This window comes from Esox lucius, chromosome 5, assembly GCF_011004845.1.
Source record: "Esox lucius isolate fEsoLuc1 chromosome 5, fEsoLuc1.pri, whole genome shotgun sequence".
Taxonomy (NCBI): Eukaryota; Metazoa; Chordata; class Actinopteri; order Esociformes; family Esocidae; genus Esox; species Esox lucius.
The window spans coordinates 20,412,342-20,438,078 of NC_047573.1; the positions used below are offsets into that span (position 1 = coordinate 20,412,342).

The 25,737-nt window shown below is 42.9% G+C and overlaps 2 protein-coding genes across 10 annotated transcripts in view; one reads left to right on the forward strand and one right to left on the reverse strand.

Annotated features, from left to right (window-relative positions):
- On the forward strand, positions 1-4,880 carry LOC105021172 (zinc finger protein 665). Of its 8 annotated transcripts, none has more exons than XM_010888658.3 (7): positions 1-103; positions 999-1,065; positions 1,154-1,231; positions 1,404-1,675; positions 2,113-2,180; positions 2,292-2,482; positions 2,619-4,880. In XM_010888658.3, the coding sequence occupies exons 2-7, from the start codon at positions 1,008-1,010 to the stop codon at positions 4,655-4,657; spliced, it is 2,706 nt and encodes a 901-aa protein (XP_010886960.2). In that variant the 5' UTR covers positions 1-103; positions 999-1,007; the 3' UTR covers positions 4,658-4,880. The 8 variants fall into 8 exon arrangements, with proteins under 8 accessions (XP_010886960.2, XP_010886963.2, XP_010886959.2 ...); XM_010888661.3 differs by having other exon boundaries at positions 1,167-1,231; XM_010888657.4 differs by lacking the exon at positions 1-103 and adding an exon at positions 134-706.
- Positions 4,880-25,737, reverse strand: part of LOC105021171 (neurabin-2) — a 27,010-nt gene continuing 6,152 nt past the window's right edge. The window contains exons 3-11 of one of the 2 annotated variants that reach the window (XM_010888656.5): positions 14,538-14,670; positions 14,027-14,147; positions 13,615-13,719; positions 11,606-11,738; positions 9,740-9,892; positions 9,512-9,565; positions 7,323-7,552; positions 6,480-6,573; positions 4,880-6,190 (exon numbers count right to left, since the gene is read on the reverse strand). In XM_010888656.5, coding sequence (XP_010886958.2) covers positions 6,140-6,190; positions 6,480-6,573; positions 7,323-7,552; positions 9,512-9,565; positions 9,740-9,892; positions 11,606-11,738; positions 13,615-13,719; positions 14,027-14,147; positions 14,538-14,670 — 1,074 coding nt within the window. In that variant the 3' untranslated portion in view covers positions 4,880-6,139. Of the gene's footprint in view, positions 6,191-6,479; positions 6,574-7,116; positions 7,160-7,322; positions 7,553-9,511; positions 9,566-9,739; positions 9,893-11,605; positions 11,739-13,614; positions 13,720-14,026; positions 14,148-14,537; positions 14,671-25,737 lie in introns of those variants that run through there. The other variant, XM_020046490.3, reaches the window with a different exon arrangement.

Here is a 25,737-nt window from a genome sequence, read left to right on the forward strand (position 1 = left end):
GTTGCCAGACGGGACGGTTTCCTGTACAGTGGTTTATTTTTCATGACTGTGTACTTGCCTTGAGAAAATGAACGTGGGCGGGTTCATACAATCATAATTATAGGTATGGTTTGTAGCAAAAATATAATTTAGGCGGGTTGTGTTAGGGTCTTCTGGATTTACGATGTGCTTGCTCTGTCTACTTTCAATCAAATCAGGCAACTTCGATACTCGGCACAGTTTATACTCGGTCTCTGCGGTTTAGGCTTCCACGGGGATTTTAGAAAGAGTATCTGGTTTGCTTAACTTGCTTATCAAAAATAATTTAGTAACCTAGATTAAGCAATGATGTGCGCTGAGTAATACCAGCGTCAATTTTAAACAAGCTAGCTAACTTTAACAGAAAAGTCTCAATTTTAGCAAACGTCTGACATTGAAAATTTAATATTGAACAGTTTTTCGGACTTAACAAAACGCATGTTAACATAATAATCGGTTAACCAACACTGGACGGTAATGTCGCTGTTTTGCACAATTCGTTGAGAATGAGAAACTAGCATTCTTGCTATAACATCATCGAAAATTTCTAGCTAGCTGGCTAGCAACCCACAAACGATTTACTCTATTTGTAATACTACGAAGCAAAAACAATTACGAATATTATTAGCTACGAGTAGTATGTAGAAGTTTCGTGAGGATCAGGTTATCCAAGTTTGGCACTGCCTATGTATGTTATTGGGTAGTTCCTAATAATTATACATATAATAATATAGCAAGCTATAATATCTGTCTAGTTTTTTTCTGTTGCTAGTTAGCTTGGTGTACTAGTACTATCTAACAATTGTGGTTTTATGTACATTACTGTTAAAATAATTAGTACATTTTTTTAAATATCTGGACTGGGTACTGTAATAGCTTATCATGAAAGCCAGTGAACGAGTAAAAAAAACGTATATTTTGCTTATTGTATTACATTACTGATTTGTATCTTTTTTTGCAACTACCATAACGGACTACAGTCTGCTCTCATGTCTGAAGAGTTGATTATTGTGGAGTGGGCAGAGACTACCACCAACCCATCTGCAGGTGAGTGGTTGTAGGCTACAGTAACCAAATTCAGTCATAGTTTTAGATTTTGTAGGAATGTTTTCCCCACGCTATCCTGTTGTGACAGTTTTTCCTGACAGCACTGTCGAAAATATGGCGAACACTGTGGTAGAGGAGGATTACCCATCACATAACATGATCATCCGTGAGTGAGATTTCAAATTCCAAAACCACAAATGGTCTTTGCATCCATTTATTTTTTAACTTGACACATCTGTCTGTACACAGTTAGCACAATTAAAATGTAGTTGCTTAGATCTAGTGTGTTATACAAATATCATACCATCTTATCTAGTTCAATTTCTTTCTGATTCTAGATTGTGAGGAGTGTGATGCCTCTAACAAAGACCAGAGCGACAACCAAGGTAGCCTGGCCTTCATGCTGGACTCTCCCACTCCAATGGGTATACCGCAGAGGGCACTGCTCACTCTACCTCATGGGCTGGTGGTGGGCAGGTCCAGTATTACCGGGGCAGGTCTGGGAGTCTTGAACCTGGGGCCAACTTTACTGCCAGGAATGCACTTCGGCCCATATGAAGGGGAGGTGACTACAAGAGACAGAGCCCTTAAAAGTGACTATTCCTGGGAGGTGAGTACCTCTGTGTCCCAAATGGAATGTAATTGTGCCCATATAGTACCCCAAATGCTTATATAGTGCATTAACTTTTGACAGGGGTCCTAGTGGTCAACAGATGGGACAGTAACTGAAAGGTCACTAGTTTCAATCCCTCTTGCTGACAAGATAATGAAAAATATGTTGTTTGCGGCTCCCGTCTTGACAGCAGAGATCATTTCCTGCTAGTCTATACTTTCACTTTTGCAACAGGACAAGGAGAAGACATGGCAATATGTGGAAATAAAATTAACAGAACTTATTACAACCTGGCTGTCCCTGGGGTCAAACATACTGTGTTTGGTCATTCTAGGTCCATTCTTGGTCATTGTCTCTACAATGTTTCTATGGCTACATTATGATTATATTGTGCTTGACATTTTGTTACAACAGAATCGTTTGTCTCTTCTCAGGTCTGGAACAGTAAGGGTGAATCTGAGTATATCGATGCTGCAAGAGACACTCATTCCAACTGGTTGAGGTGTTGTATAATATACACATTGCATCGCTTCTGCCTGTCTCTCCCTGTCTTTCAGTCAGTGCTTAGTGAAATGATTCTATCACCCTGTGTCTCCCTCCGTCTGTCTCTTAGGTATGTTAACTGTGCTCGTAATAAAAAGGAGGCTAATCTTGTAGCACTCCAGTACAGGGGGGTGGTTTTCTTCCACTGCTGTCGCTCAGTCCTCCCGGGTGAAGAGCTCTTGTTTTGGCCTGGAGCTGAATACATTGACAGGTTTAAGGACCCCTCTGACCAAATCTGGCTCAGAAACTGCACTCCTTCAGGTATCTAATGCTCCCCGTCTCTAATCAACTCACTTTGGCAAAGTGTCTGGTAATCACTATGTATTGAGATTACGAGGCAATTTTACATTTCAACAATTCAAATATTTTCGAAATGCTTTTATTTTCTGTTTTTCAGAGTTGAGGACAGGCTTGTCATCCCAGGTTTTCCTCTGCCGTCAGTGCCAGCTTTCTTTTACCACAGAGTCTTATCTCCAAAGACATACCAAGCAGTCCCACCCTGTGGACCTGTTTTTGTGTGAGCCTGACAATCACCATTGCAGTGCTACAAAGAAGCCAGACCCTGAAGCAGCTTTGGAAAGCGGTTTGGCCTACAAGTGCCCTCAATGTCCGAAGAGCTTTAAGCAGAAAGGCCATGTCCAGAGGCACCTGCAAACTGTCCACTCCAAGGTGAAGCCGTACTGCTGCATCCACTGCAGGCGGTGCTTTGCTCAACTGTCTTGTCTAGCCAGGCACCAGATACGAGTTCACAGAAAGAAGCATGCAGAGGACCAGGAGCTCAACCCCCCTGCCTCTGACAGTCCACGTATAACAACCTCTGTCTTGTTCCCTTGTCCTCACTGCCCATTTTCTTCCTCTATGAAAAGCAGCCTTTCTCAGCACATGAGGAGGCATAGCCAAAGAAGGACGAAGGTTATTCAAATACAAGCATCTGTAGAGGTCAGAGGGGAAATTAATGCCAATCCTGAACTTCCTGAACCCTCCTTAGTTGCTCTACCTACAGAGACCGAGACGGATGAACCCCCTGAACCCTCTTTAGGGGCTCCACCAACACAGACAAATGAGCTGGCGCAAACCGGCGAAGAGGCCTACAGCTGCTCTCAGTGTGGAAAGATGTTCAAGCATAAGGGCCATGTCCAGAGGCACATGCGAGCCGTACACTCCAACGTCAGGCCATACTGCTGTCTCCAGTGTAGGAAGTGTTTCGCTCAGGGGTACGATCTGGCCAGGCACCAGACTCGAGTTCATGGAAAGAAGAAGAAACAGGAAAAAGCTTCGGTACAGCTTGGAGGGGAGAGTCCGGCATCCTCCAATGACCTGCCTTCAGGTACCCAGGCAGGGAGATCTCCCTCTCAAAGACTGAAGAACCTCCGGGTGAAATCCTCCAGGATGTCCATGGCCAAAATGAAGGCAAACTCACTGAAACAAAGACACGCCAGTAACAAGGAGAAGATTCATTCAAGCTCTACAGACACAGCGGACGTAGAGGAGGAAGATGTAGAAGCGGAGGCACGGTACAGCTGCACAGAGTGTCTGAGAAGCTACAGCAACGCAGAGTCCCTCAAAGCACACCAGTGCGTTCCGGCCGGCGTGGCAACCCCATACACGTGCTCTACGTGTGGAGCGACCTTCAAACGCCACACTACCCTGAAGAAGCACACGCTCAACAAGCACCCGAAGCAACACCAGTCCCATTGCTGCACCCACTGTGGGCGGTTCTTCAGCCAGGCTGGTGGCCTACAGCGCCACCTGGAGGCAGAAGTGTGTAAGGACGTCCAGCTGAGTTCCGAAGCCTATCCCTGCTCCTACTGCCAGTTCTCCTTCACAGAGGAGAGGTACCTCCAGAAGCACATTAAGAGACACCACCCTAACGAGTATGTCTGTCTTATGGGTTCGAGCCAGGCCCTGTCAGGGTCAGTCGGAGCGGGCGAGGTCCACCTCTGCTTTCAGTGCGGGAAGAGCTACAAGTACGCTCAAAGCTTCAAAGCTCACCGGTGTTTCCGCTCCGTGGAGGCCAAACTGAACTTATGCGACGAGTGCGGGAAAGGTTTCTCTTGTCTTTACAGCCTTAAGCAGCATCAGAGGATACACACGGGAGAGAAGCCGTACCGCTGTACTTTCTGCCAGAAGGGTTTCACCCACTCTGGACAGCTAAACGTGCACGTGAGGGTACACACAGGGGAGAGGCCTTTCCTGTGCACCGAGTGTGGCGAGAGTTTCCGTCAGTCCGGGGATCTGAAGCGACACGAAAGGAAACACACGGGAGTGAAACCCTGCACCTGTCCCGAATGTGGGAAAAGCTTTAGCCGTCCTCAGAGTCTGAAAGCTCACCTGCTGTTGCATAACGGAGAGCGCCGGTTCAAGTGTGAGCAATGCGGGAAAAGATTTTCACGAAGTTATCACCTTACCAGGCACCATGAAAAAATGCACTCGTAATTTGGATGGAAACACAGCTGCCTGTTGTTGTTTTGTTCAGCACTTAAGTCATCTTTTGGTTGATACTTTTGTTTGACACAAGCAAAACGTTGTTACTTGGAATCAACAATATGCAATTTAAATTCAATTTTGGTTCAAACTTGATTGTCCCTGAAGCAAATTTGAGACTGATCTTAAGAAAAAGGAAGCTGTTTTCATAAAATAAAATTACTGACTTCAGTATCACAGATCACCATTTATTCCACAAAACATGTAATGCAAAGCATGTGCTCTGTACAAGCCTAAAACCTTATGAAAATATTTAAAACATGCCCATGGGAGAGTTCTTAATTTGATAACCTATTTAACACTCCGTGATATCACCCAGGTCTTGTCACTGAAACACTTTTCTTTCATCACTAAGTTACTTGCTTTTCTTACCAGCTTTATTCCAATACCTCACACGGCATTTACCATAATCTAAACATAAAGCATAACTAAAATTGGTATGAGAGTTGACAGGCTTTTTACATGAATCCCTCAGAATCAGGTGAATACTATCTGGCAGTAAATCCATGTGCTACTGTTCAAAGACTAGGGAGTGTCCGAAAGCTGCTAGTGAGGTTTCATCACAAAGTCCATGGTGAGGTCCATCGTGCTGTTCATTTGGTTAGAAAATGGAAATGTAGTGTCCCCCAAATGTAGACCCTGCTGTTAAGCAAACTGGCATGTTGGTATGCTGTTACAGAATCTCATCAATAACCACTACCGGTGAGTCTATCGATTAAACACATACTGTAGCTGAAGGGTAGGCAGCAGTTGGAGATGGCCTCCCTGTCCTTCCACCGTTCATTCCAGTGAAGCGCCCAGAAAAACCATGAAATCGATGTAGCTTCTCCAGTGTTGACCTTTTACAATTTATACCAGTCACATAAGTTATCATATGCACTGCCTCTCGACTTCATTAGTTCATATGTTAAATGTTATACATATATTAATAAAAATATATACAAATCAAACTTTGTTTGATAAACCACATACAGTATTACTGCTGTACAGTTTAAATCCCAGAAAATAAAACATCACGAAACAGGGCAGAGAAAGAAAAAGGAAATTGTTTTTGACATTTGTGATGAAAAGCTAGGTGTCTTCTGTAATTCTCCCTAACACTTTGTAATCAAAGGTTCAAATACTGAATATTGGAAAAAGTTAACAGCAACAAAAGTTCTTGACAATCTTTTTTAAATGTAGATTAAACTGGCAAACCAGTACCCATTGGTTATATACTCCCAGAAGGGGAATCTTAACAAAAAAACAACAACATAGGAATAAAAGGGCTTGTTAGATAAAGAGATTATATGCAGCAATACAAACGCTGTGGGTACATGTATGCGACCGCAAACCAAGCTAAAGTTTGAGACAAGAAATACCCTGGGCCCACTGCAATTACAATAACACTGTCCTCGTTCTCCCCTCATGGAAGTTTCAGAGATTCTTAGGCTATTATAAAGGTTCCGATTTTAGCTCTTCAACCCTGCATTCCAGATCTGCTACCTGAGAGCGAAACACAGAAGGTCATTGTTATGTTTGTGTATTACAGTAAACCAGTACTACAAACTTCACTGAAATGGAGTTTGTTTCTATTCATTTCAATCACATTTCCTATACATTCACGTCTGCAACTGCTTTCAAAGTTCTGCTTCACTAATGGTTTCACCAATATACTACTGTAGTAAATGCTATTTAACAGTTATCTAAAGCAATTTATAGTCATGTTTGCATCCATTGTTAGCACCAGTGGCTTCAGCAGGAATCACAAAACCATCACATACTGCGTTAGTACCTGATCTTGGAGCTGTCCCGACTCCTCCCTTAGCGAGGCCTCTGCTCCGTCCTGTACACAGCGTTGTGTCTCCTTCTTCAGATACTCAATCTCCCTAGAAAGAACACATCACAGAGAAACATTATAATTAATGTGTTTTAGGATATACAGTTAAGCCCAAAAGTATTCATACGCATGCTAAATTTTGAGCCACAGTGAATTTGTATTTGACCAATAGGTTTCTTCTGGCTGGATATGATGTAAACAAGTGACAAAACACGGTAAGACATTGTGCTGGAGATACAAATGAATAACATAACTATTTCAGTATTTATTTTTTTACTAAAAATGCCATGTCCAACATTATTTATACCCCTTGAAATTGTTGCAAATCTTTTGAGAAAATGCAAGTTTCCATACCATTTAAAATGGTCTTGTAATTTCCACCATGAGAGAGCATTTTAATAACCTATAAATTGAGAACAGCACAACACTGTGTTTTGTCACTTGTTTATGTCATTTCCAGCAAGAAGAAACCTATAGGTTTAAAAATTCACTATGGCTCCAAATTTGGCATGGGTATGAATACCTTTGTGCTTAACTGTAGGTTGTAGGATATGTTGGATCTTATCTGATTTGCATTTGTAAAATAGCAGACTTTGGAAATGCAACCATCTTCCACCCCTTGGCTTTGAAAAAGGCTGTGGAGAAAAAGACAGAACAAGTGGTACTTTTCTGTGTGTGCAGTCTGTTTGAATTATCTATTATTTACTTCAATTAACATAAAGGTACAACATTACCACACCCTAAATTCTTTGTATGTGTATCTATGTAAGTAAGTGGTTATGTATGCCCCTGATTTACTTTTGCTGGTACTCCTTGATGAGGCGCTTAGCCTTGCTGTACTTGCGCTCCAGAGCCTGGTACTGGGCCTGTGTCTCCTTCAGGTGCTCATCCACCGCCTGACACAGACTCTGGGCCTCCATCCAGTAGCCTTCCAGCTTCTCCATACGCTCCTTGTTTTCCTGCAGGGTTTGCTCCAGCTGGGCCTTGTCCATTCGCCAGCGCTGTTTGTCCTGCTCTGCGTGGTTGAGCTGGGAGCATGGAGAACAACACTCAGAGATGTGCACAAGGACAAACATGCAGACTGGGAAGAAAACCATTAGAGATAGTTTGTCTAAAAATCATATTTATCTAAAAATGTTCTTACCAAAAGTTAGTCCAGAATGGACATACCATCCATTATTCAGTTATGTCCCCGGCTGTAATTAGCGTTCTTAGAAGTGTCCAAATTCATGAACTCTTGGTCACACTACAGCAAAGCTGTATTGCAAGTGAAAAACGACTTCAAACTAAGACTAGTGGTGTTGTTTAACTCAAAGAACATGATGATGTTGTATTCCTCTGAAAAAGTTGTAGGTTTCGCGATATATATTTCATTTTAAATAAACAGGTTTTACCGGTCAGTTAGTTGACAATTGCATCAAGCCGTGCGTTCTTTCGGGAAGTGGAGGTGTATACATCACAGTAAACAAATGTTGGGATTTGCTTGTTAGGAAGCAAGTTACCTATTTCGTCATTGATGTACACCAAAGGACAGTCAAAGTTTACTTGCTTGAGAAACAAAGGAAAATACATGAATACGTCAAGGAAGATTTCTTCCGGGGGGATAGAACCTTACTTGTTCGAACCAAAATACACAGAGGAGGAATTGACCGAGCTAGAAGCTAGAACAGCAGCTGACGACGGTGAACCGATTAATCCCCAACCCTTGCCCAGAATGTCCGGAGGATGGTGGTGTAGCTGTAGATCGTGCAATCTAATGCCAACCGGAAGGCTTTTGTTGCAACGAATGGGAACAATTGATTCCAATGCTGGAGACTATGAATGACCCAGTCCCTGAAGCTGAACTCGTTTAAAGATGTGTGGTTGATCATCCAGAAACACCCCCCCCCCCCCCCCCCCCATACCCAAAATCTCTTTAAAACAATAGTGCTATCTTTCTGTTTTGATTGAAGCAGTAATCTAGGTTGATTATACGTTGCTGGACATTTATCTGATTAATGTATTTTGTTTCATAATGTTTCATAATGTGATTGTACATCCAAAATGCACTGTTTGGGCCTGTTGTACATCAGACTAAACATGATGCTTTTGCATCATCTATAGTATGATGAGAAACATGCAAAAAGTGTCTCATTTCTATGCATTCAATAAAGTGTATCTGAACAGAGCTAATTTGCTAAACCCCTTAAATGTAAACCTACCTTCTGGTCCATTGTTCATGGTGCACAAATGTTGACTTGGAGGCTTTAGGCTCAAAGCTAAACTTTTCTATTCAAATGAAAAAAGCGAATTGGACAATGGTAGACACTTTTACAAGAGTCAATATACCTGTATATCTAACTAAATCATATGTCAATGGTAGAATGAAGTGTTACATGTCTGGATTAAGATATGTCAACAAGTGAAACACCAAGCCTCCTCTCCCAGGTCTCTTGTATCCCTTTCTTTGGAAAGAAAACACGATTGCGGCATTTTTCACAACGACAGAAATAAAACTGAAGTCCACCGACGTTATTCACGATAATGGGCCAGCTAGAGAAACTCACCCAGCGTAGATTTTGGAGGTTAAAGTTAACTCCCACCCCGATGACGTCATCACGAAAGCACACAGGCTGTGTGAGTGGCTGTAGGAAATGGTTCGCTAGTGCTGGTTTGGATTGACCAAATTCCACCGGTGCAACCGCGACAGATTACTAAATGTAGTTTGAAGTGTTTTGGAGTCGTTTTCCGCTTGCAATGCAGCTTTTATGAAGTGGAACCAACAGTTTCCATTCACAAATTCGGACAATGCTAAGAATGCTAATTATACCTGGGGACTGAGCTGAATATTGTTTGGAAAATATCACTATGTCCATTCTGGACTAACTTGGTGAATTTTTTGATAAATATGATTTTTAGGTGAACTATCCCTTTAAGACCACAGCATATCAACTGGCCATATTGTACAATAAAACATTAGGACATGTAATAAGCATATTTTTACTTACTTTTCTTTTCAGCTGTTGGATTTCCGCTTGTGTAACAGCATGCTTTATTTGAAGCTGAGGAGAGTAAAGTGGTTACAAAATCCGTCTATATATAGACTATATAGGGTATAATTTGTCATTTGTCATTTGAGAAGGTAGGCCTGTCGGACATGATACCGGGCATGGCGCTAAGCCAATTTGCACTGCCCTCCGGTCACTGTCATTAATGCCTCAATCAGGATTAAATACCTCCCGGTATTTATGGGCCAACTTCTCAGGGTCCGTCTCCAGGGGAGACATGTCCTCATTCTCAGCTAGATCAAACACTTCGATGGCAGAGGGGTACGTGGGGCTGCCCTCCTCATCATCATCCTCCTCCTCATCAGTACCATATTCACCACCCTGGAGGAAACAGATGTGAAGATGATGACATGATGAAGAACTGGGAAGTTTATCACACTGGTCAAAAGATCTTGAGAGATCTTGAGAAGTCTCAGCTTCTTTCAATAAGTTCTATGTGCTTTCATTCATCAATCCATCTTTTTCACAGCATTCTTAGTGACAGTAACTGGAGCCAGTAACAGTAAATGTAAGACTGTTGTTACGCTCATTGACCACTAGATGGTGGAACACGAGTAAAGAGGAGTATGCCCATATTGAGAAAACACCAGATTAAGACAAAACCTTGTATCATCAAGACCAAGAAGCCAAGAATGTTGTGCCTACATACAGGATTTTAATTGGATAAAGGCAAAAGGCTACACGTCCTTGTTGTTATGGTTGATAAGTAACCCAGGAATCATTTTTGGGTGCTGTATGTTCAAGATATATTCCCAAATAACTCTGAGCAGAAGATGCCAACTCATCAGAAAACTGTTTCCGTTTTAAAAAGAGGGGTCCCAGGGGAACAGAATGTCATATCCAATCCAACCTACTGTGCTTTCGGGACTGAGTGGCCTACTGCCTACACTCAGGCCTGAGCTATTCAACTGCTGGCCAGATCGTTTATTCATTTAAAATGTCCCTTTGATCAATTCAGGACATTAATAAAATAATATCATATTTTTTTGTCATTTCATGAATTAATTGATAGCACACTCATTAAGACTCATTCAACAGCACCCATTTTATGTATTTACCATCCACTAAGTTCTGTCAATCAGCATCAGATAATCGAGTCAAAACTAAAAGGGAGAGCCCCCTCCCTGCATTGCCTGATGTAGCACAGTGTGTTTTCAGCCAAACTCTGTGGACTCAGTTAAGGCTTTCACGGTCCTTATCTGATCAATATCTCGCTTGCAACAAGGTCTTCAAAGTCTACTGAGCATCATCATCTACTTTTACTTTGTGCTTGATGGCTAAGGCATTACTGTCAAGAGAACAGCCAATGTGCACAAGACACCGATGGTTGATTTTCTCTGTGGATTTTGCGACAAGAACGACAACACATTGCGGAAATTATTTATGTGGAATTTATGGCAGAAAACGTATTGAGTGACGTCCTCAGTCATTTGAATTTGCTTTCAGCCATCATCAGAACAGTTCACTCCTGTGATGTCTGAGGTTTTTTTTTTTACTGAAAACTATTTTTGAAACAAGATTTAATCTCCCCGCTAAGTGTAGCTGCAAAGCATGTGAAGTGAGATGTATGAAAGGTTTTCCATATTGTAAAAATTCAGTCAAAAAAAAAAAAAAGAAGAATTGAAATGATAAAGAATAGAAAATAGAAGAGAATGTGATGCGGGTCCACTGAGATATGCCATGTATAAGGTGCTTCCTATTTGTATGTAAAAAGAGGAAGCTATGACAAAAAGACAGAAAAGTATATCTTTATTATTTCAATGTTATAACTGATGTTAATCATCAATGTTATAATTAAGCAATAATTCACAATGGGGTTTGGTACATTGCCAATACACCATGACGGTTCTTAGCCACAACGCATTACATCTTTCAACCAATTAGCAGTCAGAATTAAAACCACACGGTATATAGGTACAATTATAAATTGGGTGCTTCCAAACCTGAATGCCGCTGAAATGTTTGGTATATCTGTGCAGTAAGGCACAATGGAGTGTGGTATATTGTCCAGGTGTGGCCTGGCTGCAGACATACCTCTTGGTCGTCCATGTACTGACTGTAACGCTGCTCCAGCATCTCTCTCTGCCAGCGCTCCTGTTCCAGGGTCTGCTGGATCAGCTGGGCCACCTCACTCTGCTCGCCTGGCTTCTCTCGACCAATCAGAAACCTGCATACAATTACACCGCTTTTTTATTTGACATATTTGGGAATATGGATATGTAATCTTCACTTTAATACTATTGGAAGACAAAAGGTAAGTTGATTTAAGAAACATATACATATTATATATTTATTTTCTTAACAAAAATGAAATGTCACAAAGCAGAGAATAAGGTCTCCATGAGCTTCATAGTTGATAAGGTCTCCTTGAGCTTCATAGCTGATAAGGTCTCCATGAGCTTCATAGCTGATAAGGTCTCCTTGAGCTTCATAGCTGATAAGATCTCCATGAGCTTCATAGCTGATAAGGTCTCCTTGGGCTTCATATAGCATTTCATTTACTTGTCTCAGTCTCCTACATTGACTAGAAATAAATGTAGCCCACTCTTAGTTTTGGTATATCTAAGCAGGTCTTTTGACCTTAAGATGATTTGTTGATGTCTTATGGAAGGCCTTGTCTCCGAATGTGTAAAAAAAGGGGGGAAACAGAAAGCTTTCCAGGTGGTTTACTTTCTTTTTCGCAAAATGTATACTATTTTTACTCTATACTCTGTGAGATGTTTTTCACTGCATTGCAGATATGGAGAAAGAATCTGAGCAATTTAGTGCAAATCAGAATGAGAGTAACCATAGTGAGTTATCACAATAATCTTACAATTCCCTCCACTAACTATCAGCTAGCTACATGCTAACCAACACAGTCTCCATCCTCATCCATCAATTTCCCTGCCTGACATTTTAATGAACAGGCCTGACCAACCGCCTGGATGCCTTAACCCTTACTACCATCCTCTATTATGCATGAGCACTACAATGAGCAAAACACCTACAATTAAATAGACACTAAACATTTCGTCCCATAGCGCCACTGACCACTAGCTCCTGAATTATAAATGAATGAGCCTGTATAGGCCAACAATGGGGAATGTGGGAACGGGATAACAGCTAGGAGTGACTCTGGTACCCCGTTCAGTCGACAACATATAAACCGCTCTGGCATTTCCGAATAGTAACAGTGTTGATGCCGCTGTCATGACAACGGTAGTGTTTTTCCAGCTCTATAGTGCAGAACGTGGAGCTTAAGCTGGCAGTCTATGATGGTGGTGATGTTGAGCTTTCCCTGTATGTCTGAAAGGAACAGTTTGTTCTTCATCACTTCGTGGCCCTGTTCGACTTGGGATGATGGACTAATCCTTGTGCTCAGATGTACACCGTCAGCATGCAGTAGGATGTGGTCATCTTTTTCATTCTCTCTTGAGCAGGGGTAGTAAAAAAATGGTTGAGAAGTTTGGATAATTCAACGGTCTAAATGAAATAAAGGTCTATAATGTATTGGGTGTGTATTAATATGAAACCAGGGGTCAAATTCTGACCAAGTCTTCTCCAGAAATGTGTTGGTGTTTGGTATACATTTCTGTTGGGGCCCAAGTTCTGTATTCACTATACATCGGGTATGGATCTGGCCCATGGTCTGCCGTCCACCTGTTGACTATGGGGGCTCTAGTATCTAAAACTGAGGCAAACAAAGAAGAAAATGTCCAAGCAATGTAACTGTCTGTATTCAAGTGTTTACAAGAGTCGTCCGTTAAGGCAACTATACTCAGTGTTACATTGAAATCGGTAAGTATTAGGAAGTAAAATAGACCTGCTAAAAAGAATTGTTACCCAGAAGCCTCTGAGTCATCACACTGTCCACCCATATTCTCTATGCTGCACTGTAAAGAGACCAGCATGTGAAGAGACCAGCATGTAAAGAGACCAGCATGTAAAGAGACCAGCATGTGAAGAGACCAGCATGTGAAGAGACCAGCATGTAAAGAGACCAGCATGTAAAGAGACCAGCATGCCTTTGAAGAGCATCGCCCCAAAAAGAGAACACTCACTTGACGGTGCCTGTGGTGTTCCTGAGGACGGAGGCAGCGAAGGTCTGGGTGACCCCTACCAGACTGGTCCCGTCCACCTCCACGATCAGATCGTTCACCTGGATCCTGCACGGGGACAACCACACCTCAGAGCCACAGTGAGAGAATGCTCACTTTTCATTTCCTTTGTTATTCAACACACATCGGTTTGTCTCATTTGAAAATCTATTCAGCGAGACCTGTTCCTGCTAGGTCTGAGACGTTTCTCTGGAAAAGCAACTATGTGGGACATTACTGAACCCATTCGTCTGACACCACAACAGGCTTGCTAATGTCACCGGCGTGTTTGGTCACACAGGACTCCTTCAGGCAAGTCTCGGAGAAGGACTGATAGAGAAGCCCCATAATTTGAGACCACCGTTTGATGACGTACCTGCCATCCCTGTGCGCTGCTCCTCCATCTGTGACTGTCTTGACAAAGATGCCCAGTTTCTCCAGGCCCATGTCAGCCCCAGCCCCCATTCCAATGATACTGATGCCCAGCCCGTCCCCATCTGAAGACAGTGGACAGAGGAGAAATTCAGCCGGAGCCAGGAGAGGAAAACCACTGTAGACCGACTCCATAGTGACAATGAAATGCCTTATTTTGTTAGAGTGTTTCCTGTGACTGACCGTTCACCTTATCGCGACAGTCCTTTTCAGTATGTCTTTCACAAACGTAAAGATGTAGTGCGAATTCCCTGGGAGGAGGGTCAAACAGAAAGCAGATGGAGGGATGATGGATGGTTGCTGACTGAGTGGGGGGATAGATTGACCGGCTCAAGAGAAGGAAGATAAACTCCTCTTTACAGCACTGCGGAGAGGGCTATTCTGAAGGGGGAATGGGGTGGTTTCTGAATCCCAGACAACATGAAGGTTATGTGGGTGACTAAGCCAGGGTGTACCTTTCTCCAGCTCGACAGGGAACAGATCCAGCCTCTCCACCCTCTTCTCCAGTTCGTACTCGGCCGAAGCAGCCATGGGGTCCACATCCTCGTTCCGCCGGTCGTAGTCCTCGTTGGGGTAGGTGGCAAACACCTGAAAAACAGACGGAACACAACAGCTGCTTAGAAAAGGGCTTTGTGTGGGTCTGATACTACTACAGAGCACAATCTGTAAATCACTTTGTGCCCAGCACCAACTAAAATGATTTCCTCCCAAATGGCACCCTAAATGGCACCCAAAAGTAGTGTGCCCTAAATAGTACACTTTTGACCAGGGTTCTACAGACCCTATAAAGGGGATAGGGGGTAAGGTGCCATTTGGGATGTGGTCTGTGACAGTTTACATGAGCACCTGCAGCATGCTAATGCAGTCCTGGTCACTGCAGCTGCACACACACACACACACAAACACACACACACACAGGGAGCTGCCAACATGGCTGAATTTGAAAGCCTCCTCGGAACCGGCCAGTGTTCTCTGGTCTTCCAGGGGAAGGGTCATTATGTATGCACCACCTCACACGTGCACCTCACACAGCCAGGGTCTGACTAGGCTACACAGGACCATCCCCGAGCCTCATCCTCTCTTTCCCTGACTCTCCCCACTCCCTTCGGTAAGACTCACTCCTTTTCACTGTACCTCCCTCCTTCCCTATGTCCTCACTTCATCCATATCCATCGTAGTATCATCAGACTAGTCAGTACACACACACACACACACAGAAAGTACAATCTCTTTGCTTTAACAGTGCTGTCCAAATCACATGGTCTCGGTTTCCATAGCAACCACAGTGAAGTGCTTGTCTGATTTGACATTGCCCCTACAATTCAACCTACCTTTTTGTAAGAGAAGTATAGAGTATTAAAATGTAAGCACACATGACTGGATGTTGCTTTGGGTAAAACCCTACGCTAAATGGCATATATTATTGTTCTTTGTTTACTTTTTCTTTGTAACATGAAATACTGGATGGGTTGAGATAAGGAACATTTCTTTGACAAAGCTAAATGTATACTGGTATCGCCAGTTGTATGAATGGTTTTCGATATTTGTAAGAGAAGGCCTTGAATCAAAGCACATCCGCTACCATAAAGGCCACTAATGACTCATGTAAATGCCCAATCAAAGCTTGAGGATTAATATATGTTTTTCCTTCTTGTGAATGGATGTTGCCCAGTGCTCTTTCAAAGCTCATTGTGTAACTCCAGTAGTGATGTCACTGGTTACATTCTTATTGCCAACTAGAGGCCTCTTCATTTCTAGTAAATTTCTCTGTGCCTGTGCATGCTTTACACATTCCTTTTTTTTACTGTTTTCTATTTATATTGTAGAATAATAGCTAACACACATTTACATTGTAGAATAATAGTTAACACACACGGAATCATTTAGTAACTAAAAGACTGTTAACAAATTAAAATACATTTATATTTTAGATTCTTCAAAGTAGCCACCCTTGACCTTGAAGGCACCTTTGTACACGGTTGGCATTCTCTCAACCAGCTTCATGAGGTAGTGACCTGGAATGCATTTCAATTAACAGGTGTGCCTTGTCAAAAGTTAATTTGTGGAATTTCTTTATGCATTCAAGCTTATCAGTTGTGTTGTGACTAGGTAGGGCTGGCATATAGAAGGCCATCATTGTGTCTGTACTGGCACTTTATATGTCTAAAATGTCATCGTAGCGATAAAATAAAATACAAATGTTATATGATCATTTTGTAGCTTTGCGAACTACCAGAGTTCAGACCATATGCATAGCAAAGCATAGGTTCAAAATAGTATTTTCTCAATCATTTGAACAAATATTGTGACTGTGATTCAATGGCGCAATATACCTCAAGGTATAGATATATATGTTGACTGGCTGAACCGGAAATATAATTACTAATTTAATAGCAAAGTCAGAAGCAATAGCGTTTTCGTTCGAAACAATCGTTTGATTGCATTTGACCTAACAAAACAGCAGGCAAGGTTATAGCGAAAAACTGGGCAAGATAAACCGCGTTGCTCATCTGACAGAGGGCTTTGTGTGTAGAAAGGGAAGAGAAAGAATTGGAGTAAACCAGGAAAACAAATGTTTTCACGTGGCTGAGGTGTTTCAGTATATCACATGCTTTTGAGATACAAATGTTGCGCATCAGTATTGTGATTTAGATTTTTTAAAAAGAGTCCAGCCCTATCTGAACACAACAAAAGACCAACATTCCAATACAACCGGACGTGTCTATATCACCTGCCTGGGTTCCACTGTGCTGCATCTTCTGCCCGTGACTGACTGCCTAGGCAACACACACATGGCCACACACAAACACACCCACAAACACACACACACACACACACATTGATCAACAAGGAGCAAAGCCAACCCTCTCCTCTCCCTAGTCAAGAGCTGTCCCTCCTTACACGGGATTATCCCACAGAGGACAGACAAACACTGATCACTCAACACGATGACCTCATATCCTCCCTGCATCCTTCTCTTTCCCTCCGTCCTCCCCCGCATTCCATGTACCCCTCTCTCTCCCTCCGTCTAGCCTTCCATCCCTGCCTCCCTTCCCGTGTGGAAAGTAAGCAGACGGGAGACGAACGCTGGCTGGGCGTGGCCGGATCTGGCGGCGTTGTGGCGGCGAACGAGAGCGACAGCCTTTCCCCTTTTAGGACACAAACACTGGGATTAAGGTGGGGGGAAGCGGGCTGGGGGAGGACACAGGCAGAACTGCACGCTGCTGCTCCAGTTGTGACAGATATTAGGTCACAGTGCTTGACAGATGGCCGGGATCCCATCCACGCCTCCCCCTCTCTCCGCCACCAGTCGACACTGACTGACTGGGACACTGACTGACTGACTGGGACACTGACTGACTGACTGGGACACTGACTGACTGGGACACTGACTGACTGGGACACTGACTGACTGACTGGGACACTGACTGACTGACTGACTGGGACACTGACTGACTGGGACACTGACTGACTGACTGGGACACTGACTGACTGGGAAACTGACTGACTGACTGGGACACTGACTGACTGGGACACTGACTGACTGACTGGGACACTGACTGACTGACTGACTGGGACACTGACTGACTGGGACGCTGACTGACTGACTGACTGGGACGCTGACTGACTAACTGGGACACTGACTGACTGACTGGGACACTGACTGACTGACTGACTGGGACACTGACTGACTGACTGACTGGGACACTGACTGACTGGGACGCTGACTGACTAACTGGGATGTCACAGGAAAGCTCAGTGTGCAGCTACAGTAAATAAAACCTTGCTTTTCTCCATGATATTATCGTCTTTCAGGCTAGGCAACCCAGTCAGTGTCTGCATGCAGTGATTAGAATGACAGCCCTTGTTGGAGACACTAATGCCATGGCAACACATTGATGTACTAGCTGAATCATGTTAACACTAAAGGAATGTATCATGTATTAAATTACCTCATGCAGTTTTCTTTCTTAAAATAGACCACAGTGGGTCTTGAATGTGCAGCCCAAGGGGAGTAGGTTTATGTTCGGGACACAGCCCCAGGCTATGAGGGATGACTCTGGCATCTGGTTGTGTGGTTACATCTAGAGAAACCAGTTTGCCCCATTCCTCCTCTTGCTTTCCCAAGAAACAAATCTAGTTTTGGGCTAAACCACATAGGATGTGTGGAGGTGGTGGCGACGGATGAGGTTTCTCACAATAGAAATAGCCTGTTCCTCTCCACAGGGCCTCTCCACAGGCTCTACTTCGAATATATTAACGTAACCACCGGGGCATCTCACACTCATGTCTCACACTACAATCACTTTTTTTTTTCCGGCAGTAAAGACAACATCTTGTAAAAAAAGAGAAATATGTACAATACAGTGGATATAAAAAGTCTACACACCCCTGTTAAAATGCCATGTTTTTGTGATGTATAAGAATGAGACAAAGATAAATCATGTCAGAACTTTTTCCACTTTTAATGTGACCTATAATGTGAACAATTCAATTGAAAAACCAACTGAAATCTTTGAGGGGGAAAAATGAAAAATAAAAACCTATAACCTGGTTGCAAAAGTGTGCACACCCTCTTATAACTGGAGATGTGGCTGTGTTCAGAATTAACCAATCACATTCAAACTCATGTTAAATAGATGTTAAATAGAAGTCATTACACACCTCCCATCATTTTAAATCACAAATAAAGTTCAGCTGTTCTAGTAGGACATTTTCTTAGTTGCATCTCAGAGCAAAAGCCATGGTCCGCAGAGAGTTTCCGAAGCATCAGAGGGATCTCATTGTTGAAAGATATCATTCAGGAGAAGGGTACAAAATAATTTCCAAAGCCATGGTGGTGGCAGCATCATGCTTTGGGGCCGTTTTTCTTCAGCTGGAACCGGGGCCTTGGTCAGGGTGGAAGGAATTATGAACAGTTCCAAATACCAGGCAATTTTGGCACAAAATATTCAGGCGTCTGTTAGAAAGCTGAAGATGAAGAGGAAGTTCACCTTTCAGCAAGACAATGACCCAAAGAACACATCCAAATCCACAAAAGCATGGCTTCATCAGAAGAAGATGAACGTTTTGGAGATGTCCTCGCAATCTGACAGATTTGGAGCTCTTTTGCAAAGAAGAGTGGGCAAATACTGCCACATCAAGATGTCCCATGCTAATAGACTCCTATTAAAATCAAAAGGTGCTTCAACAAAGTAGTAGTTTAAGGGTGTGCACACTTATGCAACCAGGCTATTGTGAGTTTTTTATTTTTCGTTTATCAATTGAATTGTTCACGTTATGGGTCACATTAAAGGTGGAAAAAGTTCTGACATGATTTATCTTTGTCTCATTCTTTTACATAACAAGAACCTGGCATTTTAACAGAGGTCTGTAGACTTTTTATATCCACTGTATATATGAATCTAATGATCTCAGATCTTAATCTCAATGTTTATTTTCTTAAATCCTCATTTCATTCCCACTGGTGAGGTCTCATGAGAAGGACCCGGTACCCACTGGTACCCTGGGAAACCCACACCAATTATCCCCATGTCCCAAAGGAATTCCACTTTGAAATGAGGATAACTCTGACTGATGCAGTGTCATTAGATTCAAGGTAAATCTCCATTGGAAAGACATGAATTCCCATGAGTCCTATAGCCTGGCCTGCATCTCTGTCTCCTTTCATTTAATTGTCCAGATATCTGTTGTAGTTAACCCAGTGAATGTGGGATAAATTCGTTTTGAGGGCTGGCCTGTGACTTAATTAAACTGTAGCAGCAACAAACTCATCATAAATAAGCGAATTAAAATGATGTCCCTGTGAGATGTTTCCAAGCCCATACCTCCAACAAACAAACATGTTGCCTTAACGTATACATTTGAAAACATTTAAAGCCTATGGCCAAGACGAAAGAGTGGCCATTGTACTCCTGTCTCCACACCTATAGTGGGGAGAACAAGTATTTCATACACTGCCGATTTTGCAGGTTTTCCTACTTACAAAGCATCTACAGGGCTGTAATTTTTATCATAGGTACACTTCAACTGTGAGAGACGGAATCTAAAACAGAAATCCAGAAAATCACATTGTAGTTTTTACCAGGGCGCATAATGCTCTGTTCAAGAGTAGTGTGCTATGCAGGGATTAGTACCTTTTAGACACAGGACCAGCATCCAGTGCACCCTTCTGGGCTCATTGTCACCAGAAACCCTCTAAATATGCCAGTGTGTGTACAGTGGGGAGAACAAGTATTTGATACACTGCCGATTTTAGAGGTCTTTACATTTTATCATAGTTACACTTCAACTGTGAGAGAGGGAATCTAAAACGAAAATCAGAAAATCACATTGTATGATTTTTAAATAATTAATTTGCATTTTATTGCATGATATAAGTATTTGATCACCTACCAACCAGTAAGAATTCCGGCTCTCACAGACCTGTTAGTTTTTCTTTAAGAAGCCCTCCTGTTCTCCACTCATTACCTGTATTAACTGCACCTGTTTGAACTCGTTACCTGTATAAAAGACCCCTGTCCACACACTCAATAAAACAGACTCCAACCTCTCCAAAATGGCCAAGACCAGAGAGCTGTGTAAGGACATCAGGGATAAAATTGTAAACCTGCACAAGGCTGAGATGGGCTACAGGACAATAGGCAAGCAGCTTGGTGAGAAGGCAACAACTGTTGGCGCAATTATTAGAAAATGGAAGAAGTTCAAGATGATGGTCAATCTCCCTCGGTCTGGGGCTCCATGCAAGATCTCACCTCGTGGGGCATCAATGATCATGAGGAAGGTGAGGGATCAGCCCAGAACTACACAGCAGGACCTGGTCAATGACCTGAAGAGAGCTGGGACCACATTCTCAAACCATTAGTAACACACTACGCCGTCATGCATTAAAATCCTGCAGCGCACGCAAGGTCCCCCTGCTCAAGCTAGCACATGTCCAGGCCTGTCTGAAGTTTGCCAATGACCATCTGGATGATCCAGAGGAGGAATGGGAGAAGGTCATGTGGTCTGATGAGACAGAAATAGAGCTATTTGGTCTAAACTCCACTCGCCGTGTTTGGAGGAAGAAGAAGGATGAGTACAACCCCAAGATCACCATCCCAACCGTGAAGCATGGAGGTGTAAACATCATTCTTTGGGGATGCTTTTCTGCAAAGGGGACAGGACGACTGCACCGTATTGAGGGGAGGATGGATGGGGCCATGTATTGCGAGATCTTGGCCAACAACCTCCTTCCCTCAGTAAGAGCATTGAAGTCACTCACAGTTGAAGAGTACCTATGATAAAAATGACATGCTTTGTAAGTGGGAAAACCTGCAAAATCAGCAGTCTATCAAATACATGTTCTCCCCACTGTAACAGTGTAACTGGGTTACAGTTCTAGTGTACACGCATAACCGGGTTACAGTTCTATTCTCTACACGTAACAGTATAACTGGGTTAGGCTGTCTGGTCTCAGGCCAAAGCAGAGGAGGGGGTAGTTATTCTCTAAAAACATGAAATCCTCCTAAAACATTAGATCAGTCCCAATCCCTACAGCCCTGCAGCCATGACAGCAATACAACAAATTCCCTATCATCCCTCCACCCTACCATCTATCATCCCTCCACCCTACCATCTATCATCCCTCCACCCTACCATCTATCATCCCTCCACTCTACCATCTATCATCCCTCCACCCTACCATCCATCCATCCCTCCACCCTCCAATCTATCATCCCTCCACCCTACTATCTATCATCCCTCCACCCTACCATCTATCCATCCCTCCACCCTACCATCTATCATCCCTCCACCCTACCATCTATCATCCCTCCACCCTACCATCTATCCATCCCTCCACCCTACCATCTATCATCCCTCCACCCTACCATCTATCCACTCCTCCACCCTACCATCTATCATCCCTCCACCCTACCATCTATCATCCCTCCACCCTACCATCTATCCATCCCTCCACCCTACCATCTATCATCCCTCCATCCTACCATCTATCCATCCCTCCACCCTACCATCCATCCATCCCTCCATCCTACCATCTATCTACTCCTCCACCCAGCTTCTTTCCAACTACCCTTCTGTCCTGCCATTCTGCTATCATGACACCCATCTACCCACTCCATCCTACCATCCCTCCACACTGTCATCCTACAATCCCTACACACTGTAATCCTACCATCCTTCTACACTTTCATCCCTCAATCCAACCATCCCTTAACACTGTCATCTGTCCATTCTACCACACTCCATTCCTCCACTGTCATCCCTCATTCCTACCATCTCTCCTGACTGTCACCCCTGTATCCTACCGCCCTCCAATACCGTCATCCATCTGCCAGTTCAGATACTGAATGCGGTGGCAACTCGGTCATGGTAACGGTTGTGTAGCGTTGTTGGCATGGCAGACTTAGTCAGCTCTGTCATGGTAACAGTTGCGTAACGTTGCTGGCATGGCAGACTTAGTCAGCTCTGTCATGGTAACGGTTGCATAGCGTTGTTGGCATGGCAGACTTAGTCAGCACTGTCACAATGAGCTTGGCTGACCCTGGGCGGGAATCAACACAGCACCACAGCATGAGAACGGTTCTCTGGTCCCAAACGGCGCCCTATTCCCTACGAAATGAACATATTTTCAGTGAATTTCTGGAGCAGCAAAGTAGTGTACTACAGAGGCAATAGGGTGCCATTTGGGAAGTACTTTTTAAGGTAGATCAACACACTGGAGAAGTTTATGGAGAGTACTGTCCAGGCATTAAACATTACTACTGTATTGGAATATGTCGGTATGTCACTTTTTCAAGGCTTACAGGAAGTTTTTTTTATTATTGTGGCAGAGTGATTTTAAATTAGCCCAAAAATTACCATTGTCCATTCTCATAAATACCATGACCAGTCATAAAATCCTGTTTTCTCACTAGGTAGGAATGTTGATTGAACTCCATTGCATGGCACACCATATGGGAAATATCCATTTTAAGACGGATAGACTACAGCCATTTAAGGGGTCTGTCAAATGTGTGCCTAGAAAACATACCCCACACCCTGATCACCAACGACCTGCACTGTTGCCACAAGGCAGGATGGGTTCATGCAGTTTACATGACAATCTGACTGTCAAAAAAGGCAACGTTTTCTAATATTCAACCGTCCAGTTCTGGTCATCACATTCCTACTGTAGCATCGTATTCCTGTTCTTAGCTTACAGGAAAGGAACCCGGTATGGTCTTCTGCTTGTGTAGCCCATCCACTTCGGTCAGTCGCTTAGAAATCCTTGTTTTGAGGATCTAAAGTGCCCTCCATAAGTATTGGGACAAAAATGCAAATTCAGCGAGTGAAATGCATGTTCAATCAGGAGGCAGACTTGGCCAGTCTAAAACATTACACTTTTCCCCCATCTAAACAACTCCTTGGTTGCGTTGGTGTGTTTTGTGTCCTATTTCATTGCCACCATAAGCCTGGTGTCATTTTATTGTTCAATGATATCCTTTTGTATGCTTTTGTACTTCTGAATTCATTCTGTTTTCCTAATTTATTACATCATTAATAAAGATGAGGGAGCCAGTTCCAGAGGTTTCCATGCATGCCCATGCCATGACACTACCTCCACCATGTATAACAGATGAGGTGGTAATCAATCAATCAATCAATCAAAATTTATTTATAAAGCGCTTTTTACAACAGCAGTTGTCACAAAGTGCTTTACAGAGACACCCGGCCTTAAACCCCAAGGAGCAAACAACAGTAGTGTTGAATTTCAGTGGCTAGGAAAAACTCCCTAAGAAGGTCGAATTTTAGGAAGAAACCTAGAGAGGACCCAGGCTCAGAGGGGTGACCAGTCCTCTTCTGGCTGTGCCGGGTGAGATATTAAGAGTCCAATTGGAATAATAAATAAATTTCTCTTGGCTAAATCCAGAGTATATTTGATTTTAGACTAGGTCAGAAGTATGACCAGGTGGACAAGGACAGGAACAGCAACGGTCCCCCCAAACCAGGTAATCCGCAGGTGTGGACCAGGAACTCATCTCCTTCTAAAATGTAAAATTGGAGGAAACTGAGAAAAGTTAGTAGTACATCCCTCATGTCCCCCAGCACAATAATATAGCAGGTAAGCTTTTGATAATCTGCAGTTCCTTTTCTCACTAAACCTTTGCCTTCCTATCAGTTTGTTACAGGTTTACCTTTGTCTCATCTGTCCATAGGCTGTTCCAAAACTGTACTGGCTGATCTCTGCATATTTTAGCAAATTTTTATCTGGTCTTTCTGTTTTTGGTGCTGATCAGAGGTTTGCATCTTGCAGTGTAGCGTTTGTAATTATGTAAAACATAGATTGTGACACTTTCATGCCTAAATTCTAGAGATTGTTGGTGATTTTACTAACACTTCTAGTGTTGTTTGTCTCAGCTCTGGTCATTTTTTTGTCACCGACTGCTGTTGTTTTCCTTGGTTTGACACGGTTGTTGCCGATAGCTGAAGACAATAGTGGTTACTTTCTTTTTCAGTAAATTTGAAACTGTTGATTTGTCTATGCCAAACTTTTGTGCTATAGTTCTTATTTAGTTCCTCTTTTCTTTCATCATCTAAATTGCTAGCTTTTCTTTCACCGACATCTCCCTTGTGTTCATATTGGATTATGCCCTCTGACACAAAACACAGACTCCAGAGGCAAAGGCAAAGGACAGAACTGTGACTTCACATTAACAGACCTTTTATGTGTGAACAATCAAAGTAACAGGAAGAACCTGACGCAGCCGAATGTCCCAATACTGATGCTCACATAAAATCGGCCGATGGGACTTTAACAGGGCTGTTATTCTTAGTTGGTAAAAGCGTTGAAAAAGACAGAAATACAAGGGGACATGCTGAACTTTTGCCTCATATTCATCTTTTAGCTGTATTTTCTTATGCCTTAAGTGTAGAGCAAAAATAGAAATTTTAACTTTACTGTCCCAATGCTTACGGAGGGCACTGTAAGTCCCCTATCATAAAACAAACGAAAAACAACAGCAAATAAAACAAGCAAAATAGTTTACGCATGTCTGTGCTGCCTATTTTGGTGTGAACAAATTGCATGTCTGCTTTCCCTGAATATATTCATTGGTTTTTGTTTAACACTTGAAAGAGAAACGGGGCTCTCTAAATGTTGGACCGAAACCTCACTGACCACTCTCTATATACTTTGTGTGACTCTGGGTGAGCTCTTTCTGTGTGCGTGCTGCTGTCTATCTCAGTAGGTTCGGACAGATAAACAGATCACCTAGCCATTTCTGTTGTGTTACTGTGTATACTTATGGTCACAGCGAGTGCTTACATTTATGTACTCATCTGCAGAAATGTAAACACTTGGCAGCAAACGTTCATGTTGTCTGTTTGTAAGTCATTTAGCAGACACTTATCCAGACTGACTTACATTAGCCATGCATACATTTAAACTACTAGCCTGATAATGTTCTGAGCCCTGACCATCCGCTTAAGGAATGTCACTGTTAGCGACCACTCCCATAGACTGTATGATCTGGTGCATTTCATAGAGTGTGTAATATAGCGCAACCAGGCCAGAAAAGTGGGACACAATGACCTTGCTGATAATCTCTCTGGTCCCGACCCCCCTTTTCCCTCTGAGTGGATAGTGCAGTTTGTGTGATATGACTAGACAAC

Bases quoted from the DNA above. Each gene is read 5' to 3' on its own strand.
- LOC105021172 (XM_010888658.3), top strand. From the start codon at position 1,008: ATGTCTGAAGAGTTGATTATTGTGGAGTGGGCAGAGACTACCACCAAC. The intron at 1,676-2,112 runs GTGAGTACCTCT...GTCTCTTCTCAG, and splicing joins AAAGTGACTATTCCTGGGAG to GTCTGGAACAGTAAGGGTGA. The intron at 2,181-2,291 runs GTGTTGTATAAT...TCTGTCTCTTAG, and splicing joins ACTCATTCCAACTGGTTGAG to GTATGTTAACTGTGCTCGTA.